Source organism: Anguilla anguilla, chromosome 8, assembly GCF_013347855.1.
Source record: "Anguilla anguilla isolate fAngAng1 chromosome 8, fAngAng1.pri, whole genome shotgun sequence".
NCBI lineage: Eukaryota > Metazoa > Chordata > Actinopteri > Anguilliformes > Anguillidae > Anguilla > Anguilla anguilla.
In genome coordinates this window covers 38,439,261-38,466,886 of record NC_049208.1, presented here as the reverse complement: position 1 = coordinate 38,466,886, position 27,626 = coordinate 38,439,261, and the positions used below count along the sequence as shown (strand labels likewise).

At 37.9% G+C, this 27,626-nt stretch overlaps 2 protein-coding genes and 1 long non-coding RNA gene across 3 annotated transcripts; 1 reads left to right on the top strand and 2 right to left on the bottom strand.

Annotated features, from left to right (window-relative positions):
* Window positions 1-3,457: 3,457 nt before the first annotated feature.
* Window positions 3,458-21,349, bottom strand: LOC118234754. The gene is made up of 2 exons (XR_004766711.1): window positions 20,710-21,349; window positions 3,458-4,812 (listed from the first exon to the last, which is right to left on the bottom strand). It is a non-coding gene; the product is annotated as an uncharacterized LOC118234754 (long non-coding RNA).
* dlx6a (distal-less homeobox 6a) lies at window positions 17,765-20,451 on the top strand. The gene is made up of 3 exons (XM_035431549.1): window positions 17,765-18,074; window positions 18,836-19,029; window positions 19,537-20,451. Exons 1-3 carry the CDS (start codon window positions 17,765-17,767, stop codon window positions 19,774-19,776), a joined length of 744 nt encoding a protein of 247 aa, XP_035287440.1. The 3' UTR covers window positions 19,777-20,451.
* Window positions 21,350-24,795: 3,446 nt separating the features above from the next.
* dlx5a (distal-less homeobox 5a) lies at window positions 24,796-27,213 on the bottom strand. Its single transcript, XM_035428349.1, has 3 exons — window positions 26,604-27,213; window positions 25,820-26,004; window positions 24,796-25,478 (listed from the first exon to the last, which is right to left on the bottom strand). The coding sequence occupies exons 1-3, from the start codon at window positions 26,959-26,961 to the stop codon at window positions 25,173-25,175; spliced, it is 849 nt and encodes a 282-aa protein (XP_035284240.1). The 5' UTR covers window positions 26,962-27,213; the 3' UTR covers window positions 24,796-25,172.
* Between the last annotated feature and the right edge of the window lie 413 nt (window positions 27,214-27,626).

Sequence of the window (27,626 nt, the reverse complement as noted above, 5' to 3'; positions counted from 1 at the left end):
TTGTTCCTAGTGGGCAGTTGCAGAACACACTGGAAAAGCACCTGTGTGTGTGTGTGTTTGTGTGGACACGTATTACTATCTTCGTGAGAACCAAATGTCCCCACAAAGATAGAAAGATGAGGAAAATTACACAAGGTGTGGGCATTTTGCTGGTCCCCACAAGTTCAAGAGGCTGTTTTAGGGTTAGGACTTAGGGTTAGGGTTACAATTAGGTTAAGGTTAGGGTTCAGGTTAGGCATGTAGTGGTTGGGGTTAGGGTTAGGGTTAGGGTTAGAGGTTATGGAATTAATGTAGTCAATGTACAAGTATAGCAATAAATGCTGTGTGTGTGTGTGTGTGTGTGTGTGTGTGTGTGTGTGTGTGTGTGTGTGTGTGTAAAAAAGATGTGTACATGAGATGCAATTTCAGCAAATAGAACACATTTTGAAAACACAATTTTTCCAGCGGTATGCTGAGTGGGATTGCTGCCCAGCGATGCAGTGTTTCATTAAAGAGGCCAGCTAGATGGATGGCTACATAGCTTTCAGCTCCTTAGCTATGGATCCGGTGCTTCATAAACAGTTGTATGTTAACTCTGTTTCCAGTGATATACCTATAGTTATGGATAGTAGGCTAGCAATCTACTGCTAGCATCTCCCTACCCACAAAGGACAGCTAGCTAGCAACATTTATTTGTCCAGGACTCCAGTATGAGTTACAGTAAGAAGATGGCTTCATCTTCTAATATCAGTACTAATGTTACAGTTATAAATGAATAGCTCACTTCAGAATTGCATGTTTATTTTAAATGACATTAAACAGAATGCAAGCCACTTGCCATTTCATGTAATGCTACAGCTGGTTAACATTAACTGTAGCCTCACATACTAGCTGCAAAATTCAATACACTGAGGACCAATCTCACATTCAAAACTTAGGGCCAGGAGTAATGCATCTTGAAGCTACTGTGCCAGACCTGCAAAATTTTGGGCATTGAATTTAACGTAATTCTTAAATGACTAAACAAATTTGGTAGTTTCATCAAACCAGGTTAACATTGCTATGGAATTGAAGCAGCTCACTTCAATATTGCACATGTATTTCCATTGACCTTATGCAGAATTTGAACATAACACATGGTAACTTGGAAGAATCACCACCTGCAATCGCTCCAAGTAAAAATCTCCTGTAACATTAACCATGAGCAATATTTTAAAGCTAAATGATCAGGGTTAGCATGTGATTGAGTGTCAGACATATTCAGATGAAGAAACATAGGGTCAACTTACTTTAACAAATGTTGGGGAACATGGGTAGCAGTACATGACTTCAGTTTCTGTGAAACATAAATATCTACATGCCAACATTTTTATATTTATAATGGGTGTAACCTGACTATGCTTAATATACAGGTATTTTTAATAAACAGGTATATTACTTTTTTGAAAATATTGCACTGAAGGTGCCCTTGGCTCTCTGTGTTAAGGTTTGTTCATAATGAAAAGAGGGAATAAGCATGTCCTCTCCATCACACAGAAAGCTCACTTCATTTATTGAAAAAAAAATAAAGCTATTGGATGGTACGTTACCATGGTTCCGGCTGACCCTTTCATACTTTGCTTTACATGACGGAACTTTTACATCTGTAGGATTCCTCCATGGCTCCGGAAGACACTATCATTATATGTGTTTGCAATCATGAGATTTGAATACCTGTCTCGGAATATGGAGAATGCCATTCCTTCCGTGGCATTATGAATACTGCGAAATGCATTTGCTATTACAGAGCTGCTCTGTTTACCACAGTGGGAGGCAAAACATGAGGCTGTGATAGAGGAGAGATGTGAAACACTGTAAAATGAGCAAAATACATATATTAAGATTTTCTATTCTGCCCGCAAAGCCTCATTTTAATATAAATAGAAGAAAGGAACGGTAGCCATATACCTACTTTAGGCACCTACTTTGCGCTGTACAAAAGTACTTCAAACCCTAGTGTCATGGCTTCACTATGAAGACACAGTCTTCAAATGTAATTTCCTGCTGCTGTTACGGCGACTTGGAAAAAAGTTGCTCTCGTGCTTTTTGTGATGAATTTCCTTTAGAAAATACTTCAAATGCCTGACAAAAAAAGGAGCCTGTAGTATCTGAGAGATTCTATATCAACTCTCTGTAGGCCTCACAATGATCTTACAAAGCATTCATTTGTGTAGGCTTAAAAAGATAATCCTCTTCTCTTTATGACATTTTTGTTTTCAGGGTTATATCATTGCCACAGCATTATTTCAAAGGTGTTGCGAAGGGTGCATCACTTGTAGCCAGTCATGGTGTCATGCTATGTAAAATCCTGACTCTAAAAACTTGAGTTTTTTTATCATAAAAATCCCTTGTGAGGGCTTTTGAAAGGGAATTTAAGCTTCATGCGTGGCACAGAGAAAAATTTAACATTGGCCGTCACATCCACATCACCATGTGATCAGGAAAGAAAATCAAGGAAACTGTTGTCCACTCTCTAACAACCTGAGTTTTATTTTATTTTATTTTATTTTTTTCATTTTTGATCCACAGTATTTATTCTGCCATGTTGAATGTCAAATTGTAGTTCTTGGGCCCCTCTCGACTCGGTCCATCAATACGTGAAAGCCAGGCTGCCGCTTTTTTTGCTCTGTGGTCCACCAGCTGAGCCGCACGCTGTCATTGTGTCCGCGGGTTACATTCATCTGAAATTGGTGGAGCCGGACAAGCCGTGGCTGATGGACCGCAGGGCTTGTTCTAGCACAATGAGAAAGGGAAAACCCCACTGACTGACACCCTCCCTGGGGGGGCGCTGTAGCCACTCAGCCCTGCCGGCAGCACAAGCGCGGTCAGGATTGGGAATCAGGGTTTGCAGCGGGTCGCCAGGCTGAAATCCGGTGCTTTAGCAAGGGTGGGCAGCGCCCGCACTTTTACCTCTGATTGGCGCACTTCACCTCTGATTGACATCCTTTCGCAACCTGTAAACAACATGGGAGCCGGAGGCGGAGGGCACGTTTCTTGTTGGCGGAGGATTTCATGTCTTTTTTCAATTCTCACATATTTTTCATTCATTTCAGTGACTGTCAAAAGTGGCGAGTAAGTGTCAAAAAAACGCTTCCTTTATTTCACTCCTCAAAGTTCAGGGAAAAACACTTCATGGTTTTGATACAGTGACATTCTCACCTCCAACTGCTTGGCTATCTCTTTTTGCAGTACTCTAATTGACTGCACACAACACTGTCAGTGTTTTTTGACCATGGATGTGTGTCTTTGTAGATGGGGGAAAATCTGCAGGTTGGCTTTTCAATAACAATCAAGTCTTTTAGCATCAGAGGTCTTTCACATGTATATAGGAAGTTTTTTGTCAAAAATATGAATGTGTTTGCATTCTGTACTCTGAATGTTGCATAAGACTGGCTCCAGTTATGCTTCATCAGTCTTTAAAAAGAACATGAGAGAAGTATAGCAATTTAGCCAATTTATTTTCAAATCCTTTATTCATCTCAAACATTCAACAGACAGAAACATGCACAGCTGCAATACACTTAAACATGAATGCATATGCAAGTTATTTTTTTCGTTAAATAAAAAATAATTAAATAATCCAGGCTGCTGATCTGGAATTCCATATAACATCGATTTCCACATTTACAAAAATATTTCAATATATTTACACTGAACAAATAAGTACATACAAATGGAATGCAAGACAAGTGATATGTGGAATTTAATCAAGATACTAATGGTATCACTCATGTAGTATAGTGTAAAGATTTTTTATTTATGTTTACAGTGAAAATGCACCACCCATATCCTTCATGCAAAAATGAATGCAAATAGTTATTCCAATGCAAATAGCTGTTTATCCAAATGAGCACATGTAATTGAATATGCAAACGAATCTGTATCCAAATTCAATAAATGCATTTATTCCCAAGAATTTAAATATATTAGGTTCTACAATTATTTGTATGTTTATATATGAGGGCTTCTTAATTTGGTTGTATTCTGTCATACATATAATTGAGGCAATCACATTTTTCTTTAATGATAGTTTTGACCTCTTGCCCATTCATTATCATGGAAATTTGCTAAATTTAACAATATTGTGCTACTTTCAACTGATGGAAATTAATTTATCGACCCTGACATTTAGTCAGAAAGAAAATTGTAATTGAAAAGCATTTCTGTAAATAAATCATTACTGTATTGTCTCTACTAGTTTTGAATGGTTAAGCTTTATATTTGGTAGTTACAATAGGCTAGCAGTGATCCTACCGAAAAAAAAAAAGAACATTAACCAGGCTGGATTTTAATGCATTGAGCTGCATCTATCATACGCTGAGAAGTGCACTGAGAATTCAGAAGAAAGCCTTGCACATCGGATGTGAACACAAGATAATTTCCTACCCCTAGTACCCTCAGAAGTGAAATCGGGCTGTGGTGTTATCTGGTCATTACGTGTGCATATGCAAGTTTGTAAATAAATAGAGAGCAAGGGAGATGGGTGCAAGACTGAAATGACAGGGGATTTAGCACAGAATCCTTTTAGTAGACCATTGACACATGAATGAGGGGGGGGGAAAAAGTAGACAACCAATTTGGAAGTAATGCAACTAAAAACAGACAAGTGTAATTTCATCCATCTGGGCAGATGTGTAAAAGTGCTCCTCTGAACATTCCCCCTGATTCCCCCTGATTGATCTTCCCTGGACTGAAACACCTATTATTAGCCACAAGCCTAATAGTACCAGGATGGGCCGTCGCTTTCCGAGGGCTATTTCTCCGGTCATCTCTCACTCACAGCAGCTGTGGAAACTAGAAAGAGAGAGGGAGGGGGACATGGCGAAGGAGAGTGGGGGTGAGGGAGGGAGGGAGAGAGAGGGAGACGGATGGGAGGACAGAGTGGGAGGTTTAAAGTGGTTCATCACCCTCGATCAATAGTTTCGAATCAAAGTCTTTTTTGATTTTTTGCTGTGGTGCAAGGGAAAGTGGTAATAATGAAATTGTTCTGGTGCAGAACTGAATGGGAATGGGGTGGGAGGGAAAGAAATCTGAGAGAAAAGTTATAGCATCAAGAAAAGAGATTCTTTGAATGCCTGTTAATTGTTCCCCGCCATGCTTTGTGCACAGGTGCGGGGAACACATCTCTATGGTAAAATGTGCGTTAGTGTCACAGTCCTTTTGGTGACCAGGCATAAAACATTAATTTTGCAGTTGTTTGTTTTACTCATATTTAAATGTTCTTCCATGGCCGTTGGTGTCTTCCTTTGATTCTTAATGAGTAGTCTCTCAAACAGTGGTCCTGTTGTACAGTTGGATCAGGCCCACACCAGTACCTAGCAAGTGCTTTAACCTTAACACTTACCACAGCCACAGACCTGTACCAATTCACAGCAGTATATACTCATCTTATATAGTGGTAATCAAAAACAGATCATTTATCAAATGTTCTTGAGATCTATGATACTGTGGAACACATGCTTACTAAATTGCATGCACAATTGTGGAATAATAATATAATCCTGGATTATCGTGTACGCATAACCTAAATATCAGGACCAACGTAAAAAAAAATTGCTGCCTCACCTGGCCTGCAAAAAAATGTATTGAGGGAGTGAACAAACATTTTGATGAGCGCAAAAGTACATATTTTAAGACAGTTCAGTGGTGTACTGCTTGAAAATAACACAATAACCTTAGGTTAGAAAATAACTTCCTTTTAGCGCTTTTGTGCACTTCCTCGCACAAGACAAGAATCCTGGTACAAACAACGTCGAAAAAGCTGACTACCACCCCCCCCCCCCCCCCCCCCCCCCAAAAAAAGGGCCCCCTCCCTACCCACATTTCCACGTTTTCAAGGTAGGCGTCAAGATCTCGGCTGTCTTTTGATCCATCAGTGAAGCTTAAATAACACCTCTTTGGTCCTCCGTCCTCCGCAGCTGACTTAGTCTTGCTCGGCCCCCTCCCCCGAACTACAGGCCCGTGTAATGTGCTTTTCAGACACCTTACCGATACCGCAATCTCTGAATCAGAACAAGAAAATGCTTTGTCCATCACATTTAGACTACACTTCTGACTTCCGTGCAGCCTAAATCGGAAGAGATTATTATAACACTTGTCAACCGCTTGCATGCACTCATTGACTCATTTATCTATTGTTCTACTTTATCTACTGTTATCTACTATACTGCTCTTCTGTGCAGAGAATATAGTCTACTGTATACACCTTTTATGTAGTCTATATTTCAAAAAGAACCAGGTCTAGTGGTAAATAGTAACCTGTTTGATATTATCTTTATCCAATGCAATACAGGCTTAGCACAGATAGCATATGCAATGTAAATACATGCAGGCTACGTATGCCGTGACGCAATTAAAATGCATCTGATTTATTTCTGGAAATACTGCTCAGTTTAATAACAACAGCGGTACACGTTGCTTTTTACCATGGTTTTTCATACACCAGTTTTCTTAATAGCGACAAATGTGCGTTAACCAACGGGGGTATTTTTTGCAATTGTAGGCCATGACCCACATCGACAGACATTGTGATTGTTTGTAATAAATTAATTCATTGTATGGCCACCTTCGTTTCTTATAGAACAACTGTTTTGACCAGTGATAGTGGTCAACATCGTGTCTGTCGGCTTATTGTTTTTTGTTGACTAAAATGTAAATTCGGCCTTTAAGTCTCGATATCCAGACCCTGGTCACAAATGTAAGATGCGTTTTTTTGTTTGTTTGTTTTTTTTTTTCAGTTGCACAAAACAGATACTTAAAAAACAGTAACTTGGCTCATATAAATATCTGCAAAATATGCTTACGTTGTTACAACATTTAAACAAATGAAAACAAGAGCTCGGGGATTTCTACTCTAGACATTGATAACTGCGAAATTATATTGCCAATAATACAAATTATGTTCCCGAGTGCCCAATAATCTAATGCACAGTGATTCCGTTTCGGAAAGGCAATATTCTAAGTGATTCAGGATCAGTGTTTTGAACCTTCTATACATAGGAAAGGAACATATATACGAATGTGTGTTGTTCGGTTCAGTCAAATATATAATGATTGATTAGCGATTTAGCCAATTTATCTTTTTACAGTTTTGCACTATTGCCGTTGTTTGCAGTCCATTTGACTTGTAAAGATGTGCGTGAAGGTAGATGAGGGCCCCAAAGTTGACAGGGGACCAGAAACAATGGAATAGATTTCCCAATAAAGGTGACACACCCACTTGTATCAAAAGAGCAACCCTCCGCCGAGTTTCGCATGCGTATGCGCCCATTATTTATTGATGCTCCCGGGTTAAACCAGGCTCCCAAGATTTTGAGCCCGTGAGAAAACGACTAGTCTGAAACGCGGGCAAGCTTTGGCAGGTGACAATGGGAATATTGTGAACCGACATTGTCGTTTCATTTTCACAAGAGCCCTGGCCAGCTAATACATGTGGAAGGCTGTCCTTCCCCGGTCGTCTCGCCAGGTGTGACTTACTTTTTTCTTTCCCGTATTTTTCGCTTCAGCGCTTTCGGAGCTCTTAAATTTCATGCACCTTTTTGTTGCATCCAAAGCATTTTATGTGGCACTTCCCCCTTTGGTATTTAGTTCGTGTTGATCTGGTCAACTTCTTGTTTCTACACACGCAACTTACTCTGGAAGGTTATACAGAATATCTGTTCCTTTTAGACAGTATGTATGAGAAAAAATTGTGAGGTGATGTCAGTTACTATGTCCTGGAACTGTTTCAGGTTCAGTTGTTTGTTTCCTTTGAAAGAGCCCGATTAAGATCACAAAATGGTTTGGCCTTAAATGTTCTATGAAGAATTTAAAGCAGCGCTATCTTCATTTATCGAGACTTAGCCTACATAACGTTTCAATTTCGCTTTAAGCAGTAGAAAAGAAGGAAAGTGAACTTAAGTTAAATTTGTCATGGAAGGTTAAAAGGCCAAGTAACTATATGGTTCAACTGGGCCAGCCCTTTAATTGGTTTTGCAATATCCGTCATTATTAGGAAAAAAGTAAGACCAAGAAAATGGAAGGGTTATTATGTGTATAGTCATATTTTCATTTGGAAAAATATTACCCTGGACAGTATATTCACTAGCTATAGAGAGAGAAAATATGAAATCTGTGTAATCGTGTTTCATTGCATTAATTATTGAATAATGTTGTAAAACCACAAACTAACATGCCTATCATGCTAACATGCCATGTATCTTTATGTGACTAGAAAGATGTTGCCATAGTTTCATTTACACTGGACATAAACCAGTATGTTACGCTTTTTGCTCTCATGAAGACATCAGAAGGAAAAGTAAAAGCAGACCAAAACTTTCCTTTATTGAACGAGAGCGTAAAATTAGAAGCCATTCAATTCCGATTCATAAAGGGACAGGATTTACATTGCTTAAGTACATCAATGGACTTGCACCCCAACATGTAAAGCTCACAAATAGGACATTCTCCTATCAAGCTGTCACTGGATCCCTTCGCATATACAACAGGTAGATTTGTAGGTTATACATAGACTGGGGATTTTATTATGTTTCTAAAACCACAATGAAAGGCCTGTGCAAAATAATTTAGCCCTTCAAAATTGAGCCTACTTAGGCTACTGCTCTGAATTAACTAAAAGCAAAACTATTATGTCGCTATTTAAATGTAAGTCACGGTAGGCTTCAAGCCCTTATGAGTGCACTATATTATTGGTAATAATAATAATAATAATAATTATTATTATTATTATTATTATTATAAACACAGCCGTAATATTGTTTTGTTTCTATGCCAGAAATAATTACGTGATTTACTTCGACATATATTTTGTAGCTGGCACCAATGCATGTGTAGGCCTATAGAAAGTATACCACTGGCCTATATTAAACCTATCACATAATTTGTGTTGTGTTGTGTTGTGATCGTGGCGTATATTGAATGGGCCAGATTCAATGGAACCTAAATGTATTAGTCCTTGCCATTCTGTTACAGAATTTAACTTTTTTTAAATAATACAACATGTTTCGATTATGCGGAACCCGACATGCTGTAGGCTAATAAAAATATTGATCAAAATAAAGGAAAACATATGTGGGTATGCCTATTTGTTGAAGTGTTATTTCACGTGTTATTTTATGGACAATGAGCAATGCAGTAAGATCAAACTTGGGCTCTCGTTTCACTATTTGTTAACTGAAAGCAAAGGGTGACAAAGTGGAGAAAGGAATTTAGACTGCTATATGAACTGACCTGTCTTGCATACCACCAGCTTACCTTCAAAATTCATGAAGTCAACGAAGCGTAAAAGAAACGGGAGAGGATATCGGTAATAGCCATTTCTTTTTTGTTGTAAACCTTGGGGTACGTGTTGTCTAAATTATAGACTATAACGATTACACACTCCAGTGATTTAATTATGTGGTGTTTTACATCACACTACAGCACGGACCAGAGGCGTTATGTAGGCTACCCCTTGGTATTAGCCACCTGTCTAGGCAAACCCAGTGGCCGAATAATTCAACAGCAGACCTCTAGACCCATTATCGAATGTTTATAATTCATTTTTCTTTTCCTGAGATCAAAGACAAATTATCATAACCAATCATGATTAAAAAGGATACTTCAAAGATAAGGAAATACACAATATTTTCCTTTGTAGATAAATCTGAGCCGTTTCAAACAAATACTCCTCATGCTGTGATTGTGAAATATTGCTTATAATTCCATGTAATTCAGTTGTGCGATATTTTGACCGGTTACACACGCGAATGTTATATTAGAAAAGCAAATGCCAAATGAGAACAACGAAATTGCTAAGTTCCACAGTTTATTGCTGCGGCGTTTTTCCAACATTCCAAGTAAGGTAAAACAAACTATTACTTTGGCAATGACAGATATAAAACTACTGCAACACCAACCAATAACAACAGCAGCAGTAGCAGAAATGACAACAACAACAACAACAACAATAATAATAATAATAATAATAATAATAATAATAATAATAATAATAATAATAATAATGACTACGATGATGATGATGCAGCTGCTGATCATGATTACCCTACTGATGGTATTTCTATTATTTATGAATTAGTTATTTTATTTTATTTTATTTTAATAAAATTCGTATTTGTACAATATGTATAAATCATCATCATCATCGTCATCATCATCATCATCATCATCATTATCATCATCATAACCACAATAAAAAGTAGAACAATGATTATTATTATAATTATTATTATTACTGTTAGTAGTAGTAGCAGGAGTAGTAGTAGCAGCAGCGTCAATTATGTGATTTTGTCTTTCGCAATTTTATGGAATAAAAACCGTCTATTTTCAAAATGCCAGGAAGGATCTAAGCACTCCTTAGCACCAGTTCTATTCATTTCGATTATACGTTTAAAATGTCATGTACAATTATTTGGCTACTCTTAATTTTTATTTAGTCTTATGTCTAACCCATGCGGTTTCCAAACATGGGTTAGATATAAGGAACAGCTCATTATATGTCTCGATAATATAAAATGGAAAAATGAATGTTTAACTATATAAAATAATAAACATGAGATATCACGTCAGTGCTTTTTAATTGGTGATATCATACAGCCTCATATAATTTCAGAAAAGTTTTTTAAACAGAGCGTCATTGTGTGTAATTAATCAGCGCTCCCCATTCCACGCCACATCTTTCTCCTTGGAAAAGAATAAAATCCTAATGACATCATTAAAATCTTAAACTGCAATTAGTGGCTGAGCCTAATGCGATGTTAGGCCTTCTGTTTAACACAGATTTCAGAACTTATTTATCCCAAAACACATTTTGTGACAGGCTGCACGCCCAGTTTAGGTTTTTTTTTTATCTTACAAAGGGGTTAGCTTGTTAGCCTACTGACAAACTGCAGTTTTGAGGAAATGTCACTGAACATATCATTGTCACCTCTCAAGATGCAGAGCAGTGTCATTTTTACAATGAAAATTACAGACAAATCTCGTGAAATGCGTAAAAACAGACATAGGCCGACCCTATGCAAATAAGAAATGGGCTTTGTGCGTTTTCTTCTCGCAACTGTTATAACCCTTACACATTTAAAAAAATATATATGAAAATATTTTAATAATTTTTATTCTGATCCAAGGCAGCGTACAAGACAAAAGGGTATGGATCAGATACCCTTTTCAAGCAAAAAATGATGAAAGTCTGTTTAAAAATATAATAAATGGCGACAGTGTTCGGTGGGAAATGCTTTTATTTTCTAACTATTTAAGCACTTTGAAATTTTATAATTTCCTTTGATGTGTATGGCGCGGGGTGGGGGGGGGGGGGGGGGGGCTGTGTGATTTGCAAGTGTTGAATTGAAAAGCACGGGCATTGCTGAAAAACGAAAAATTACAAAACGAAAAGGCCTCTGTGCAAGAAAAAGGTATCTTTGTTTGGTCTCCTTTGTTTACCGCGGGATTTTTCATTTTACTAATTCATTTCAATGGCTTTCAAACTGGAAGATGGAAATGTTGCTCTTGCCCTCTATTTCAGCTCCAGCGTCCTGGCAACAGAGCAATTTTCTATCATCAAGGATAAATGGCATCGAACAGTACATTCTGATAAAAAAAAGCTTTAGTCCAAGAAGCGAATGATTGCTGCCCTTCCTGTCTGTCATCTCGCTGCAAAATCCTCTCCTCCAAACCCGAGCCGTTTGCTGTCAGAGCTAATAATGTCTTGTATTAAGGCGAAAAAGGAACCAAAAAATCTACACAGTGTTCTCATTTGTTCAACATCAAAAGAGTAACCTATTTCTGTGTGGTAAATATCTTAATTTCGTTCGTTGTAGATTAAAACCAAGAACAGCAAAGCGCCCAAATACATTGGATAAAAAAACGTTACTGTAACGTCAATATTTTGTTTCAGGAGCTAGAATACCGCAACCACTTTTACCTGGGTGCTGGTAATGGGAGGGCCGGACAGTTGACAAAATCCAGTTTCTCGAATAGCTAGTTGGTTGTGTGGTCGTTTGCTTAGTTAGATGGTAAGGTTGAGAAAATTCATTTGGGGCTATGTTTATTTTCAAATTGACATGTCATCATACGTAGATAGTTATAAACTATAAGCGCAGTTGTTTGGGAAATATATAGTCTTAAATATTAGCCTATTCGATCTTTAAACAATAATACTCTTTTAGGGACGACACTATATTAAAGCTGAAGGGAAGAGCCACAAAGAGGCTTCAGTGAATAAAAAGTTCATGCAGTTACGCGTAGCTGTTTCCGACAAAGAGCAGTTAGGGTGGGCAGTAAGTGCTATTAATGTTATTGTCCCTTCCCTTTAGCCCCTGTTAAAAGCAGCAATCTAGGTATATAATAGAATCTTAGTTTGTTAGTCTATGATATAATTCATCCGTAATGAACTGAAGGATAAGCAATGTTATTCAGCATAAAACGACGTCCGCGAATCGTGAAATCACCTGTGCAAACAACAATGAATATGTTATTGTAATCTGAGAAAGAATTCTCAATAAACAAATACATGAATAATCACAAATTTGTATGTTTGTATAGATGTATGTATGTATGCATGCATGTATGTAAGTACATGTATCTATGTATGTTATTCTTATTATTACTAGTATTATTATTATTAATATTATTATTATCATTATTATGAATAATAATAATAATAATAATAATAACAATAATACTACTACTACGACTAATAATAATAATAATAATAATAATAATAATAAACTGAAGGATAAGCAATGTTATTCAGCATAAATGATGTTCGTGAATCATGAAATCACGCAAATCTATATGACCTGTGCAAACCACAATGGAGATGTTATTGAAATCTGAGAAAGAATTCTCAATAAACGAATACATGAATAATGACAAATATGTATGTAAGCTTGTATGTATTTATGTATGTTTATTATTATTATTATTATTATTATTATTATTAGTTTCAAAATAAGTAAAAAGTGTGACAGTAATTGCTAATTACTGTTCTAATAGAGGCACACCCTTCGTCGGTTTGGTGACCCCCATCACTCATCGCGGGCGGGATAGCAGGTTGTTTCGAAAGACAATTGTACAATGAAAGCTATCACCTCAAACCTCTTATTTAGAATCTTGAATTCTGCTGTGACCTCCGATATAAACATATTTTAAAATCTGTCATAGGCCTATCTATCATATCTGCAATGCACTTTAATAAGTAAATGTGTCAATTATGACAAAATAACAATACCAACACTAACACTATCTATAGGCCTGTGTATGTGTGTGCGCGCGCGCGCGTGCGTGTGCGTGTGCGTGCGTGCCTGCGTGTGTGTGTTAAATTGTTAATTGAATAATAATTATTTATAAAATAAATAAACTGTATTAAAATTGTACAAATACGAATTTTATTCAAATAAAATGACTAATTAATAATAGAAATAATAACAGTTGGTTGATCATGATCAGTAGCTGTCGCATCACATCAGTATTATTATTATTATTATTATTATTATTATTATTATTATTATTATTATTATTATCATCATCATCATCATCATTATCATTGCGGTCGTTCTGTTATCCTTATAAGCACACAGGCCGGAGAAAATTGATTACGTGGCACGTGCTGAGGTTTCATTATCTTCTAGGGGAAAATATTAAGCGTTTTGTTGAACCATAAATCAGGTGTAAATGCCGCCCCAAGAAACCTGACGCTTGTATAGATATTGCACCAGTATTGCCAAAATATTAACCTATACTTTGACGGTGCTGTCAAATGGCAATATTGACCAATTTGATCAGTTGTCACGTGTCACAGGATTCACTGAATTCCCGGATGGTTTGTTTCCAAATGGAATAGTGAACTTAGTTTACGGCAGTGGTGTAGTGACTGAGCATGCATGAGAAACATTTCAGCCAGAAAAGAAAAGAACAAGGATGTTCGCACGAGACGTTTTTAGATGCTCGCCTTCTGATTTATATTAATGCTGACCCGTGTTAGAATACCGAGAGCTGCGTGTGGGATCCATCTGCTCTCGTTTTCCCTCGCCACTTCCTTCACACTGTAGCAATGGAAATCCATCGACGCCTGCTAGTCTGTCTGGAGCCCGTGGGTTTGAGCACCAGAGAAAAGACACTTTCTACTGGACTGGCAAGTTCTGACGCCCCAAATTCTCTTAAAATGGAGCCCTACAATCAGGGAGGTGGCTTCCCACGCGATCCAGTCAATGGCTGTTAAAGCAAATGACCACAAAAAATCCAGCCACTTGGAAGAAATATGAATGTGTTTTGTACGAGCTCCATGTTAACGCTCAAATATGATTAACATATGTCGCCATTTTAAAAAACAGGAATGCAGAGACATCACTCCGGTACAAGTTCGCGCGCATACACACGTGCGCGCCGGCACAATATAGTTCTTAATTAGCCTACACGGAATTTACTGAAAAAAATCTTCGAAAAGTAGTTTATTTTAAGATAAAATATGGAATATTACATTGAATAGGACGCCGTTTTGTGTTTTCCGAGCCAGTATCATTTTATGGGCATATCAGTGTAGGCTATTTGTAGTTTCTGCTGTGATTCATTTTAGCACTTTTGCATACAACTCCATAGGTTAGCTACATAGCTGTAATTTGTAGCCAATGTTAAAATCCAGAGAAATTGGTGCATCGTCTGAAATCTTACATCAACATAATAACCGCAAGTCATATAGGCTAGACTATTCTTATTGAGGGATTAAAAGGATTTAACGGTTGTTAAAATAGGCTACAATTAGAATTAACCCACGCTGCATCTTGCTCTTATTCACACAAATTTGCATTTGATTTTGTAATTTAGATTTACCTTTTTGGTTTTTAGGCTAGTAATGAATGAGAAAATTTTATATTTTAATATTTCAGAGACACAAGCCAATGTTTGAAGAAGTGCCAAAACAGTTAGCTGACACCTGCCATTTCCCGGGTTTTTTGGAATACCAAAACAACTTGTACTGCCCATTGTCCTGTCCAATTAGCATGTGTATAAGACAATATTCACTAAATACGTAACTCGAAGTTTTCATGTATGTATGCATGTATGCATGTGTGGACCTGTGAGTATGTTTAAGTAAGTACGTCATTCACGTGCGGGTATGCATACATGCAAAGAAATAGGCGCGAGTGTGTGTGCGTCTTTTAAAGGATATGAATAAGGGAATCTGCACATACTTAAATGCGGGAAATGGGCATATGCACATGTATGATATACAGGTTGCCCCGTGTTCCGGGGTGTGAGGTGTACAGACAAAATTTTAGAATGCAGTAGCCTATGCTTAGCTGTGATCAATAATGGCAGCTTCATAGGCCGTCTATAACCTATTTCTTTAAGCAAAATTAAACAGTTACCATGCAGCAAAATTTCGTTCATCTTGACTGGCGGTATGAATATTATTTCAAACCCTGTCGTTAACTAAATAACCCGTAGGGACAACCCGTAGGTTTCTTTGGTTACTGTAGAATGTGCTACCAGCAAATGTTCCTAAAATATGGTATCTGGAGCATAGTCTATTATAGTGGGATATATGCCTGTTGATTTATATGACAACTACGTTAGAACTCACCTAATCGTAAAAAACACCCGAACGAGGCAGATAAAAGTAACGGTGGGTCATTGTGGTGTTTGTGTTCTGACCTCTGTACAATGTGCAGTAACCAACATTTTTTAATGATGGTAATCTCGCCCCATTTTCATCGCGTCTATTCATTTTAATTTACCTAAGATAAGCAGTTTATCTATCGTGCCCGCAGGACACATAACTTACACAGCCTCGTGTTCACAAGCAATAAAACTGTCAGAGCAGGTAGATGATATTGAGTATTTCTAAAGGTAATAAACCATGATGCTTCAACTAATTAAACACTGAAACAGAAGTAAGCGAGAAAACCTGAAAGTTGTGTTTATGTTATTCAAAGCCGATTAGAAAAAAAGGTATGGATCTGGTTTCTCTCTCGCGTGTTAAAATGGAACCCAGGTTGTGGGAGACTGTGGGCTCATTCAAAGATGTGGTAGCAATGCAAAAGCGGTCTAGTGTAGTGTAAAACGCATGCACTAAAACAGGACGTCGATTGCACTGATTTACTCCCACATGTTTAGCATTTAAAATTAATAAAGAAACTTGTCAGCATGTAGCAGTAAGCAGGCTACCAAAACAGCCATTTATTTCCGTATACAAAAGAAAGTCCGTTTAAAATGCGTCATCACATATAAGAACATTCCTACCTCCATTAGCTCAAAGTCCACCAAGAAGAGTTGGCTAAAATATATCCAGGAAAATAATGTAAAGAAAACGAGAAGATATCAAAAAGTATTTCTGTCTGCTTTGTGTTTCTCCGCAGTCAACTTTGAGAAATGGTTATCCAAGCTGGCTGTGGACTTTTAAATCCCCAAGTAAATAACAACGCCGATAATAATAGCAAGGTACCAACTTCTTGTTACAGAAAGGGAGAAAATTGAAACTAAACGCTGCATTTAGACAACCATTTTTGATAAGAGGATAATTGAGGCGACACTAGTGTATAATTAGCGGATAATTTATGCTATATCCACTTTTATTCCACCTCCCAAAATAAACCTAGTCCATAATCATTACAGGCGAATTGTTCTTAATTTTATAGCCGCAATTTGAATAAAGTGTAGCGGTTAATCAGAGAATTGTTCAGTATAACTGATTGCGACAATAATTGCCTTTTCTACCATTTTTAAAATGAATACTACATTATGAAAAAATGTGTTGACAATAAAACAAAAATGAACTGAAATGAGAATTAAGACACCATAATAGAGTATAGGCACTTTGCATCGATAGTTTAGCCTATATTGTGATCAAGATTTGCCAAACCGCTAACCGCACGCACAATTTGCATACATTTAACAGAAGCTCTTGTTTTCAATAGGGAGAAATGTTGCTGACAGGTCTTCCAGACTGCAATGTCCCGATTTAAAAATAAATTTTAATAATCTGTTTTCCACGCAATGAACGAATTCACATTTGAGCCGTGTAGCCTATAATAGCTTCGATGGGGCTAATTTAAATATTGCTAGCTAATCAGCATGTTTTGAAAACGAATAGAAAAATGTTCAACATTCATACTGCTAGCCTGTGACATTGGCAGACTAAATGTTAAATTAAGTTTAATCAATGGTATTTAACAACAACGATATGCTACTTTCGTGGGGCCTATATGAATTTCGACAAATATTAAATTTTGTCAGTTGGGGCAGACTTGAAGAGAAATATGACTGAAATTGTTTTGGTACTTTCTAACAGGCTGGTACATTCTCTCACAAACAGCGTGTGTATACATTGTTTTCATAGCGGATATTCCAGAGATCTCCCACCATTAATTTTCCTTTAAGTGTAGTTATGGGTACGGTAGTAGCTGGTAAGGTGGGTTAACTCACTGTGAAGTCTCTGAGAAGCACAGTACTGATGACGTTGGGTTGAATGACCAATCGGAAGGCGCTGCCCTTTGGAGACAAACCATTTTACTTGTAGTGTCTGCATCAAGTCTGGAAGCAGGGGCTCAAATTTAACAGAATCCACCTTAAAATCTCTGCCCTAACTCCAACCCACCTTCTGCCAAACCGAGTAAGAATTTCAGGAGCAAAAGGGAGCAGTGAAATTTGGAGTTAATAAGGCAATATATCTTCGCTGAGGGGGAAAACAAATATTGCGAGAGAACCTATTTGGACTTGAGAGACGGTAAGTACTCTCAAAGCAGAAAATTTGATGATGACCATGACTGCTATGGCTGACGGTCTGGAAGCTCAAGACTCGTCCAAGTCTGCCTTCATGGAGTTCGGTCAGCAATCTCATTCACAGCAAAGCTCCCCGTCCATGGCCGCCAGCCACTACCCGCTCCACTGTCTCCATTCGGGGTCTCACTCGCACCACCAGCACGATAACTCCCCGTACTCCGCTACGAACTCCTACAACAGATCGCTACCTTACTCCTATGTGAGTCATTCCCACCACAGTCCATACCTACCATCTTACCACAGCAACAACACAGCCAGCCAAACTCGGTTAGATGGCACAGGTAAGATTTTTTTTCCTGCTCTACACGAAATTTATTTATATAATCTGTCTTTGTTAAATTCATAGCGCGAGTTAGTTACGTGAGTTTTCCAGTCGAAAACTGTCATCCCGCGCTAACTTGCTCGTAGCTAAAGTAGGATTAAACGCATTGTAATAGCCTGCAAATATGCTGATGTGATGATATACCGCCTATATATATTGCCTGTATATCTTCATCTTGGTGTCTCTGTTTTGTTTTTGTTATTGTGCTTGATTTGGTCCAATAGGACTGCCTCCATTTTCCCTGCTGCACATTCTTAATTTGGTCAGGTTATTATGCAGGCTATTTGTACGCCTAAAAAATTAATTAGCATTTAACATTTTCTAAGTGTATTTATGTGCACGTTTATAAATATATTACAGTTCATTCTGCGACTGGTTATATCCAGGTTAGCCACTTTTGGATTGACTAGGCTACACATAATATTACAGTTAATTACTAGATTTACCGTAGCCTATAGCATGTATAGCAAGTAATTACAAATTATCTCCGAATTTGAGTTGCCATGAAAATGACGAGGACATAGATTCATATGAATATTATTAATTATGAATGGACCCTCTTATGCGCATAAAGCATCACATTATGTTAGGTTATCTTACCAATGCAACAATGCATAGGATTGTGATATAGAAAATATAGGCCTACTTTTATACCTTTTTATAACTTTCTGTATTCATTTTCACATGGCTGTCACGTAACATTGCCCTTTCTTTGTTCAGAACAGCAGAAAACGACAGTTATTGAAAACGGCGAAATTCGTTTTAACGGAAAGGGAAAGAAAATTCGTAAACCTCGGACGATTTACTCCAGTTTGCAGTTACAGGCATTAAATCACCGCTTCCAGCAAACACAATACCTTGCACTGCCTGAACGGGCAGAGCTAGCTGCATCACTCGGACTTACTCAGACACAGGTAGGCTATATTATTATTATTATTATTATTATTATTATTATTATTATTATTATTATTATTATTATTTTGTCGTTGTTGTTGTTGGTGGTGGTGGTCTTGGTGTTGTTCTTGTTATCCTATTTCATAGAAGGCTAGGATACAGGCTAGCGTTATGCTACTTTTGTTCTCCAGTTGTGCTATATAGGCTATGTGTCCACGGGTTTTTGCCCTAGCGTCTTTTAAAACCAGCCCTGCACGATTCGTTTTGTGTAGGCCTAATTTAATTTAAGCATACGTTATTCATAACAGCGGCGTCATATAGAAATTATCTTGCGAATTTTAACTTTTAAGTTTACGACCTCCCTGTTGCAAGTCTTCACATTTGTGTAGCAAAATAAACCTTTCATTTAACGTGTGACAGTTCTAAATAACTGAACTCATAGCTTATTTTGATAAGCATTTTGATCGCCAAAATGTTAGGTAAAAGTTAACAGATTTTTAGCTTATATAAGTTTCTTGTCATTACAGGTAAAAATTTGGTTCCAAAACAAGAGGTCGAAGTTCAAGAAGCTTCTGAAACAAGGAGGTAACCCTCACGAGACTGACCCTCTGCCTGGTTCAATCGCCCTGTCACCACGATCTCCGGCAATCCCGCCAATATGGGACGTTTCGTCGAACACTAAAGGAGTAAACATGCCAGCAAACAGCTACATGCCCGGTTATTCTCACTGGTACTCTTCTCCGCATCAGGACACAATGCAGAGATAGGTTTCCACGGAAATCAATATGTATCTAGGCCCAAGGCCTGGCCACAGAGATTCTAATCCAAACCAGTTTCCCCTGCATCGTTGATTTCTGACATTTGAAAAACAAAACCGTGGCCGTCAAACACTGAAAGACATTACAAAGGAAAGTTCGAACTTTTGAAGGACAACCGAGGACGGATGTTCCGATATGACAAATTCCAAAGGAATGAACATTGCAGTTGAACATTCTCGTGGTTGTTCAGTGGGATATCTCCTAACTTGCTTTCTTTTTCATTCTAAAGTGGACTTAACCAAACGCAACACGAAAAAGAAATTGAACACTAAAGGGATACCTTCAGACGTTGTTCAACAGACCACACGAAATCCAATTTTAAAATGAACAAAAGCCTGTTATCTTTGCATTGCCCCCTGACCATTTTAAACATGCAAAACGAGGCAGTGTGAATATGTATATATTGTCCAATTTTAGTTGTATATACTTTTTATGTTTTTATGTTTTGTCTTTCATATATGGAGTAAAACATGACTTAAAATAACGTCTCATGTGTTTGATGCCGGATATACAACATTAAAATGTTGACATCCCCAAAAGGGGAAAGGTGTATATTAAATGTAGTGTTTAGTTTTAGAGGTGTGCGTTTGTCATCGATTGTGAATATCAAACATCTATATGTCATTACGCTTCATGCCTCTGAATGTCATTTGCGCTGCAAGACGTGGGCTTTATTGTCACGTCGTATGTTCAATAGTCCAATATGCCCATAAACATCCGCCACAGTTGTTAAATTTAGATTCGATGGATTATATAACCACGGGAAGACACACATTTCTACCAAACGATTGAAATAGACATTTAAAAGAGCACAAAACAAAACAACTGGCATAAAAATATAATGTGAATAATAAACACATTGAAGACGGAAAACGGACTTACCCTAGTCCTTCTTCTGTCTATACTATTTTTCCGTAGAACCTGGTTGTTTCTTGTCCAGTCAATCTTGCCATTTTCTACCTCAATTATTAAAGTATTGACAAAATGTTTCACCCCTCTATCCCCCGCTCTCACTGTAAAATGCTGAATGCCAAGCGCCACAGGATCGATTCTGAACAAAGCCTCCAGCTGCAGTCCTGTTCAATATGAAGGAGATATTTGGGACAATTTATGGGTTTTATCTACGAGAAGGTTTTTTTCTCATTCTCATAAATGCAGGCATAATTAGGGTAATTTTTGATGTAGCCCGCTGATTACAGCGTTTTTACCGTCAAAGATAATTACCTGTAATTTTCTACCACTTTTAATACTAAAAGGCATCTTTATTTGGATTTGAGGTAGCAAAGAGGAAACAAAAGACAAAATTATTCTGTTATTCATATACAAATTGCCAAGAAGAGAGAACGCGGGGGAAATTATCTGAAATTACTATGTTGAAAAGAAAAATGAGAAAGCCCTGCAGCTGTCAAGTCGTCTGTGCTGTAGGCACCTAATACTTCAGTACTGATTTACAGAGAAACAATATAGAAAGAACCGTGCACATGGAAATGCGCGTGTGTGTATGTATGTATGTATGTCTGTATGTATGATTGTGTGCGCGCATGTGTGTGCGTGCGTGCGTGCGTGCGTGCATGGGTGTGCGCGTGTGTCAGTGAGTTGTCTTAGCTCTTTTTGAATGGGCAACTTTTTATTGTTTGAGAAAACATTTACATTTTCACGCGGCTTATTTATTGCACGTTTCGAAGACCGCTCAATTGTGACACAACAATGTCGCCATAAATGTTATAATAAATGTTTGATTCGTATTGGATTGCATGCCTCAAGACAGGATACAGCCAATAGATCAATCAATGGTATACAGCAATTCTGATGAAGAAACGAAAAGATAGTGAAGTGAGAGAGCAAGAGAGAGAGAGAGAGAGAGAGAGAGAGAGAGAGAGAGAGAGAGAGGTGAAGCACTGGATTCAATCAGGTTTATGATGTTTATAGTTATGTGGTTGATTTTTAAAGCGCAACCACAACAGATCCAGCAAACAGCATCGCCACCAGATCGGAAATTGTTTCAAGCGTTTCAATCCAGACATATGCTCTTTGGGTCACGAAACATATAGCGTTTGAATATTTATAAAAATCTAGTGTGGGCTACACCATATGATTTAGTCTATATGTGAGAAATCAGTAGCTTACCCATATATAGGAAACTGCTATTACGCTACAAATACGATGTGTCTTGTTTGCATGTTACACAAACCATGTTATTTATAGGAAACATCTGCAATTGATAGCATGAAAGCTACCGAATTTAAGATCACTGAATCAGTTCCTGCATGCAAGTAAAACATAAAATTAAACCATAAAATACATTGAACAATATATTCTCAGATCAAATCCTTACCTCGATTATTGAAATACATTTTCTTCTGAAATAGCCTGAAGTTGCAGTGGTCAAACAGCACAGGAGTCGAGAGAAGCAGTTTTCTGCGACTGAGCGCGGTCTGGTATATGGCTCTTGGTTGAGTAAGCACATCCAGGTGTGAAATTGTTTGCACACCCCGACACCTCTTATATTGCCAGCAAAATTAGCTGTTATTACTGTCACTGTTTAGTGATGGTGAGCTAGAAAAAAGCTTTCTGTAATCAAGACCGGGCGCATCTTTGCAAATTATAGATAATTGTAAATGTCCAGATTATGATAATGGAATCCTAATCCAGGCAGAAGTATAATTATTTTTGAGTGTTACAGTTAAGGCTGTCCAGTAAAGCTAACTCTGTCATTATTTAGACTCGATTTTTCCTGTGCAGATGGACTTTCTGAGTGGAAAATGTTCAGTTTAAATTTAACGGGGCACTCGATATAATGGCATATGATAGTAGGAGGGGTAAACACCGATACATCTATGATGGAGTGATCAAATCAAACATATTTAAAGACAGGGCTTACGATGGTTGCACCTTATGAAATAACCTACTTAGGCTACAGTGAGACAATGTGGACAGATATTTGTAGGCCTATATCTTTCACCAACGCGCACACACACCGCATTATATATAGCCTACATTACATGCATGGTCTGCCGTTTTTTTCATAATATTTTCAAACAATTTGCTTAGTCTGTAGACCAATTCCACTCAAGCAGATCAGCCCTGGAACGTCTGTAAGGCCTAGAGGTTGCAGGAAAAGGCGTTGGGCCATTTTGGGAACCCGTAAATTATAGATGGGAGGACACTTCTTCGGCTTGTGATGGTACAGTGTGCAATACATTATATTTTTTTATTCCAAAAACGGCTCTATTGGTTCGACCGTGTGTGTGTGTGTGTGTGTGTGTGTGTGTGTGAGAGAGAGAGAGAGAGAGAGAGAGAGAGAGAGAGAGAGAGAGAGAGAGAGAGAGAGAGAGCTTGGTTCACATACATATAGGAAAGCTAAACAACTAAACACCTCACTGAATTCTAATCAGCCCCGGTTGGTGCCCGTTTGTAGCTTAAAAGTTTCACAATTAATATGTCCCTAACCTGCCATGTATAGGCTACATCAATTTGTAGATTCCCCGTAGCACAAAATTCGACTCGAGCCAAAAATGTCTAATAAATGTTTTTAATGGTTTAATCTGAATGACTAACAGATGCCCAAACATTCATTGCAAAATAACGTGACTTGAACCAAAGAGTTGTACATTTCGCCATGGAACAAACGTTAAGACGCACTTTGAACTTCAGTTCGACATGCTATACATATGAAAACCAAAATACGCCATCAATATATTGGTGTATTGGCAAAGCCTGAATGTCAGTAATTTTTTATATCTCGACATGGTTGTATAGTAATAATAATAATCATTGTTGTTGTTGTTGTTGTTATTATTATTATTATTATTATTATTATTATTATGTTATTGTTATTATTGAGCATACGATGAAAGTTGCACCACCAACAAGTTTTGACTGAGGCGGGCTGTGGTCGGGAGTGGCAGAGAGCTGGAGCCGGTCGGCCCCCACAGGAATGCGGGTTGCCTCAGAACTCCAAGCCGCCCCTTCGCCTCCTCTCTGCCATTCAAAGCAGCTAACTGTAGGGAGAGAGAGAGAGAGAGAGAGAGAGAGAGAGAGAGAGACGGCAAACTGTCTGCCAGACCGACACTCACATTTTCGGGAGGAGGTTGGAATGCAGATGTAACCCAAGAAATAAGCCAAAAATTCTATAAGCTCATTTGGTGGGAAACCCCCATCACTCCACGAAACTTTGAACACAAAATTCTACAGAAACAATCGCAGAAATAGTAACGCAACGAAGAGGGAAAAAATTGGGCGAAAATGTGTGTATTCGCTTCTAACTTTGACTTGAAAGCCACGAGCACAACGTAAAATAGCCTATACGCTTTAAAACCATCACATCACTGTGCTCTGATATGTTTGCACCGATGCTGAAAACATACATATACTTAAACACTTAATCTTACATTTATATGTATATATCTTTCAGTGGCACAGCATGACACAGGGAAATACTTCTGTAAAAAAAATACAGCGTCCAGTTTTAGACCCCACTGAGGAACTCTTTTGATTCTTTTTTGAAGCTACGGTTTTGCCTAAACGTAGCCAAAAGCAATATTTGTAACGGTGAGCGACATTCTCCAGATAATGCAGCTTAAACCTAAGTTGAAGCGATAAAAATTATATTCACCCGTAGTGTTTCTAGATTCTCTACCACGACTGTGAAATTACAGGCTACTTATTTAATAAATGTGATGTATCTTCGAAGTTAGCGCCGAAATTATGGTTTCCACACTTTCGTTTTGTGAGTTGTGCACCATTTAAAAATTAATTTCGTATATTTTCTTTACAAAAAACCTTGATAACCAAATTACTACTTTTTCGGATATGATATTCACATCCCGGTCCAATTTAAATTGTGTATATGATATTCACATCCCGGTCCAATTTAAATGAATATAAAGATATTTCAACGATTATTTTATCGCAATGGAAACTCCAACGACAACATCCTGAAGTCGATTAAAGCAATGCACACAATAATGTAGCTAATCATGCTCGTTTTTAATCGTTTTTGATTAAATGCAGATGAATATGAAGATTCTAATTCATTCTCAGAGGTCCACGTTTTGTACCAGGTACTCCTTATAACTATATACAACTGGATTTCCCAATCAACATATGCAGCGTATGCACAGAGGATGAGAAGTCTTGAGGTCATAATTGAAGGCACCATTCCAAGTGTCCGGAGTTCCATTGTCCGTTTAAAACATGTTTAATGTCTGTTCCAAATGCAATAAATTACATGCACACATTTACACACTATACACTTTTCTCTATAACTGTCGTATTAATACATTGCATATTCTTAAAAAAAGAAATAACATGAGTCCAGTACATTTAAATATTTAAATAAGGTTTCAATACAACGTCCCCGATCCAAGAACCAATGAGTGTTGTATCGAGTTGGGGGCCTGAAGGTGAGAGTTAACAGTACCCGCCGAGGAATACCAAGAGCTTGAATTTTCCAAGAAGGTTGCCGCTGCATTGATGCTCTGTTGGTGGTTGTGAGGCCTCGTGGGGCCTTGTGAGTCCCAGACAGCGGGAGATTGGGGAGAGTTGCACGCCATGGGGTCACTTGAACTCGGGCTATGCTCGGGTGGTAGTTCGCCGTTTTTCATGATCTTTTTCAGTTTAGATCTTTTGTTCTGGAACCAAATTTTGACCTGCGGGGAACCAAACAATGCAAAGTGAAGACACGCTTCAAGACATATTAGCCTATTTATAAAGGCTAAGATAATTAATAAAAGCAACGTCGGGTTCACCGACGGATAGCCAGGAAATAAATCTTAAAAACATCAGTCTATGTATTATATCTTAACACCAGAATAGCATTTGGTAACTGTTAAATGTTTGATTTCAGATCACTGTTGTGGAGAAGCAATGAAGTACAATTCCACCTGGTAGTAATTAAGAATGCCAACTTGGTGAACAACTGGAAATAAAAATTAACCGATAAAAATTAAACTTTAAGCTTAGGAAATTTTAAATATTAATGTTATATTACCTGTGTCTGTGTGAGCCCAAGAGAGGCCGCGAGCTCAGCTCTCTCCGGCAAGGCGAGGTATTGCGTGTTCTGAAATCTACGCTGTAGAGCAGCAAGTTGAAAACTTGAATAGATCGTGCGAGGCTTTCGGACTTTCTTCGGCTTCCCATTCACCATTCTGACCTCGGGCTCAGCGACTTCTTTTTCTGAAAATTAGAATTGAGCAGAATGGTTAGGCGATTATAGCCTGCATTCCTTTGACAACTACTTACAAAACAGCCAAACTAAATAAATAAAATTGCCCACCAGTGTCTTAATTTGTACACGTTATTCAGATAGTTCACGAATATATATTAAAATTAAAACAAACATTCAAAGAGCTAAATGTGTAGAAACAGGAAAATCCGATGACAGAAAGGAATTTACATAGGCTATATTTTTTTTTAAAATCATTTTGATTCTGTAATCATGTCGACAGTGCTGTCTCTGGTGTCTGAAAGCCAAGGTCCACATCCATTGGATTTCGGGCAACAAAAAGCACATTTTTTGTTTTTACCTCTTTTCGTATGAAACCCCCCAAAATATCGCTTTCTTTTAGAGCAGAACAATTCACATCGTTTAACTATACAGCTACAAATATATGCTACATTTTTTTAATAATTTGAAAGAATTTTAAATTATTTTTATTTTCGAAACAAAAAGCAAATTGTTCGCATTTCATTATATGGGTAGGCTACTCCGATGTTTTTGATATTTTGAATTTGGGGAATGTATGTTTTAATAATTATAATAATAGACAACTTACCTTGCGGGCTCGACTGCGCTTGTACTCTGCTATAACTTCCGGCATATTGGTGGTAAGCAGCGCTTGTGTACGAAGTGTAATCTGGATATGATTTAGCAGGGTAATTTCCAGCAGATCCATTTACCCCGTGGTATTGGTATTGGTAGGCATTAAGCGCTTTCCCGTAAGAGGTCGAACTGGGCGAACAATAGCCGTGATGAACTCCGCCAGCGGGGCTATAGTAGCCAGAATCCGTAGCCGATGACTCGGGCAAAGTTGGCGATTCCTGAGACGGGTGATGCATCGTGGAAATTTGAAAAGGGTTCTGGAACTCTGTAGATTTAATACTTGGAATCCTTCTGTCGAATACTCCAGTCATAGTTCGAGTGGTGCAGCCGTGGTGATCGAAGGGCAGCCTATGAAAAATTGTCTTAAGTTTACACTGACATTGCGCGTGCTACACGGACGGGTTCTCTCGCAGACTGCTGCCTGCCTCGCAGCAAAGACTTGGTTAAATCCTAAATTGCGCTCTTACGCACTGCAGGGAGGATCTGGTTCCATTGGCCAAGGGGAACAGGCAGGAGCTACACCCCAACTTGTTCAACCGGTTCGGCAAAACAAAGCTTATTGATACTAAGATATTGCTTTTACATATCAGCCCAAAATGCCAGAAATCCCAAGGTAGCCTACACTGGACGCTGCTTAATTAATTTCGTAAAATTACTGTATGCACGTTATACGAAGCCAACTGAAATTATATTGGAGGTTTGAATGAACGCCCACAAATGGTTATTACACGCCCCTCAATGCTTTCTAAATCCGAATAAACATGTATTTTGGGGAATGAATGCCTAATTATTCGTATTATATCAGTTGATCAAATGTATCAAACACAGATTACATTGTATGTCGTGTCTACAAAGAACTGATAATCAAATCATTCTTGCGTATACATAAATAAACAAACACCGTAGCAAGCAAACCTCTAAGAGGATGCCATGTTGCCTTGTTCTTTTAAATTCTGAATTCATTTTTGCACTGAAA

Excerpts from the sequence above, each read along its gene's own strand:
- dlx5a (XM_035428349.1), bottom strand. The coding sequence starts at position 26,961 with ATGACTGGAGTATTCGACAGAAGGATTCCAAGTATTAAATCTACAGAG. Across the intron at positions 26,005-26,603 it reads AGCGCAGTCGAGCCCGCAAG|AAAAAGAAGTCGCTGAGCCC; the intron begins GTAAGTTGTCTA and ends TCTAATTTTCAG. Across the intron at positions 25,479-25,819 it reads TTGGGCTCACACAGACACAG|GTCAAAATTTGGTTCCAGAA; the intron begins GTAATATAACAT and ends GGTTCCCCGCAG.
- dlx6a (XM_035431549.1), top strand. The coding sequence starts at position 17,765 with ATGATGACCATGACTGCTATGGCTGACGGTCTGGAAGCTCAAGACTCG. Across the intron at positions 18,075-18,835 it reads AACTCGGTTAGATGGCACAG|AACAGCAGAAAACGACAGTT; the intron begins GTAAGATTTTTT and ends TTCTTTGTTCAG. Across the intron at positions 19,030-19,536 it reads TCGGACTTACTCAGACACAG|GTAAAAATTTGGTTCCAAAA; the intron begins GTAGGCTATATT and ends TTGTCATTACAG.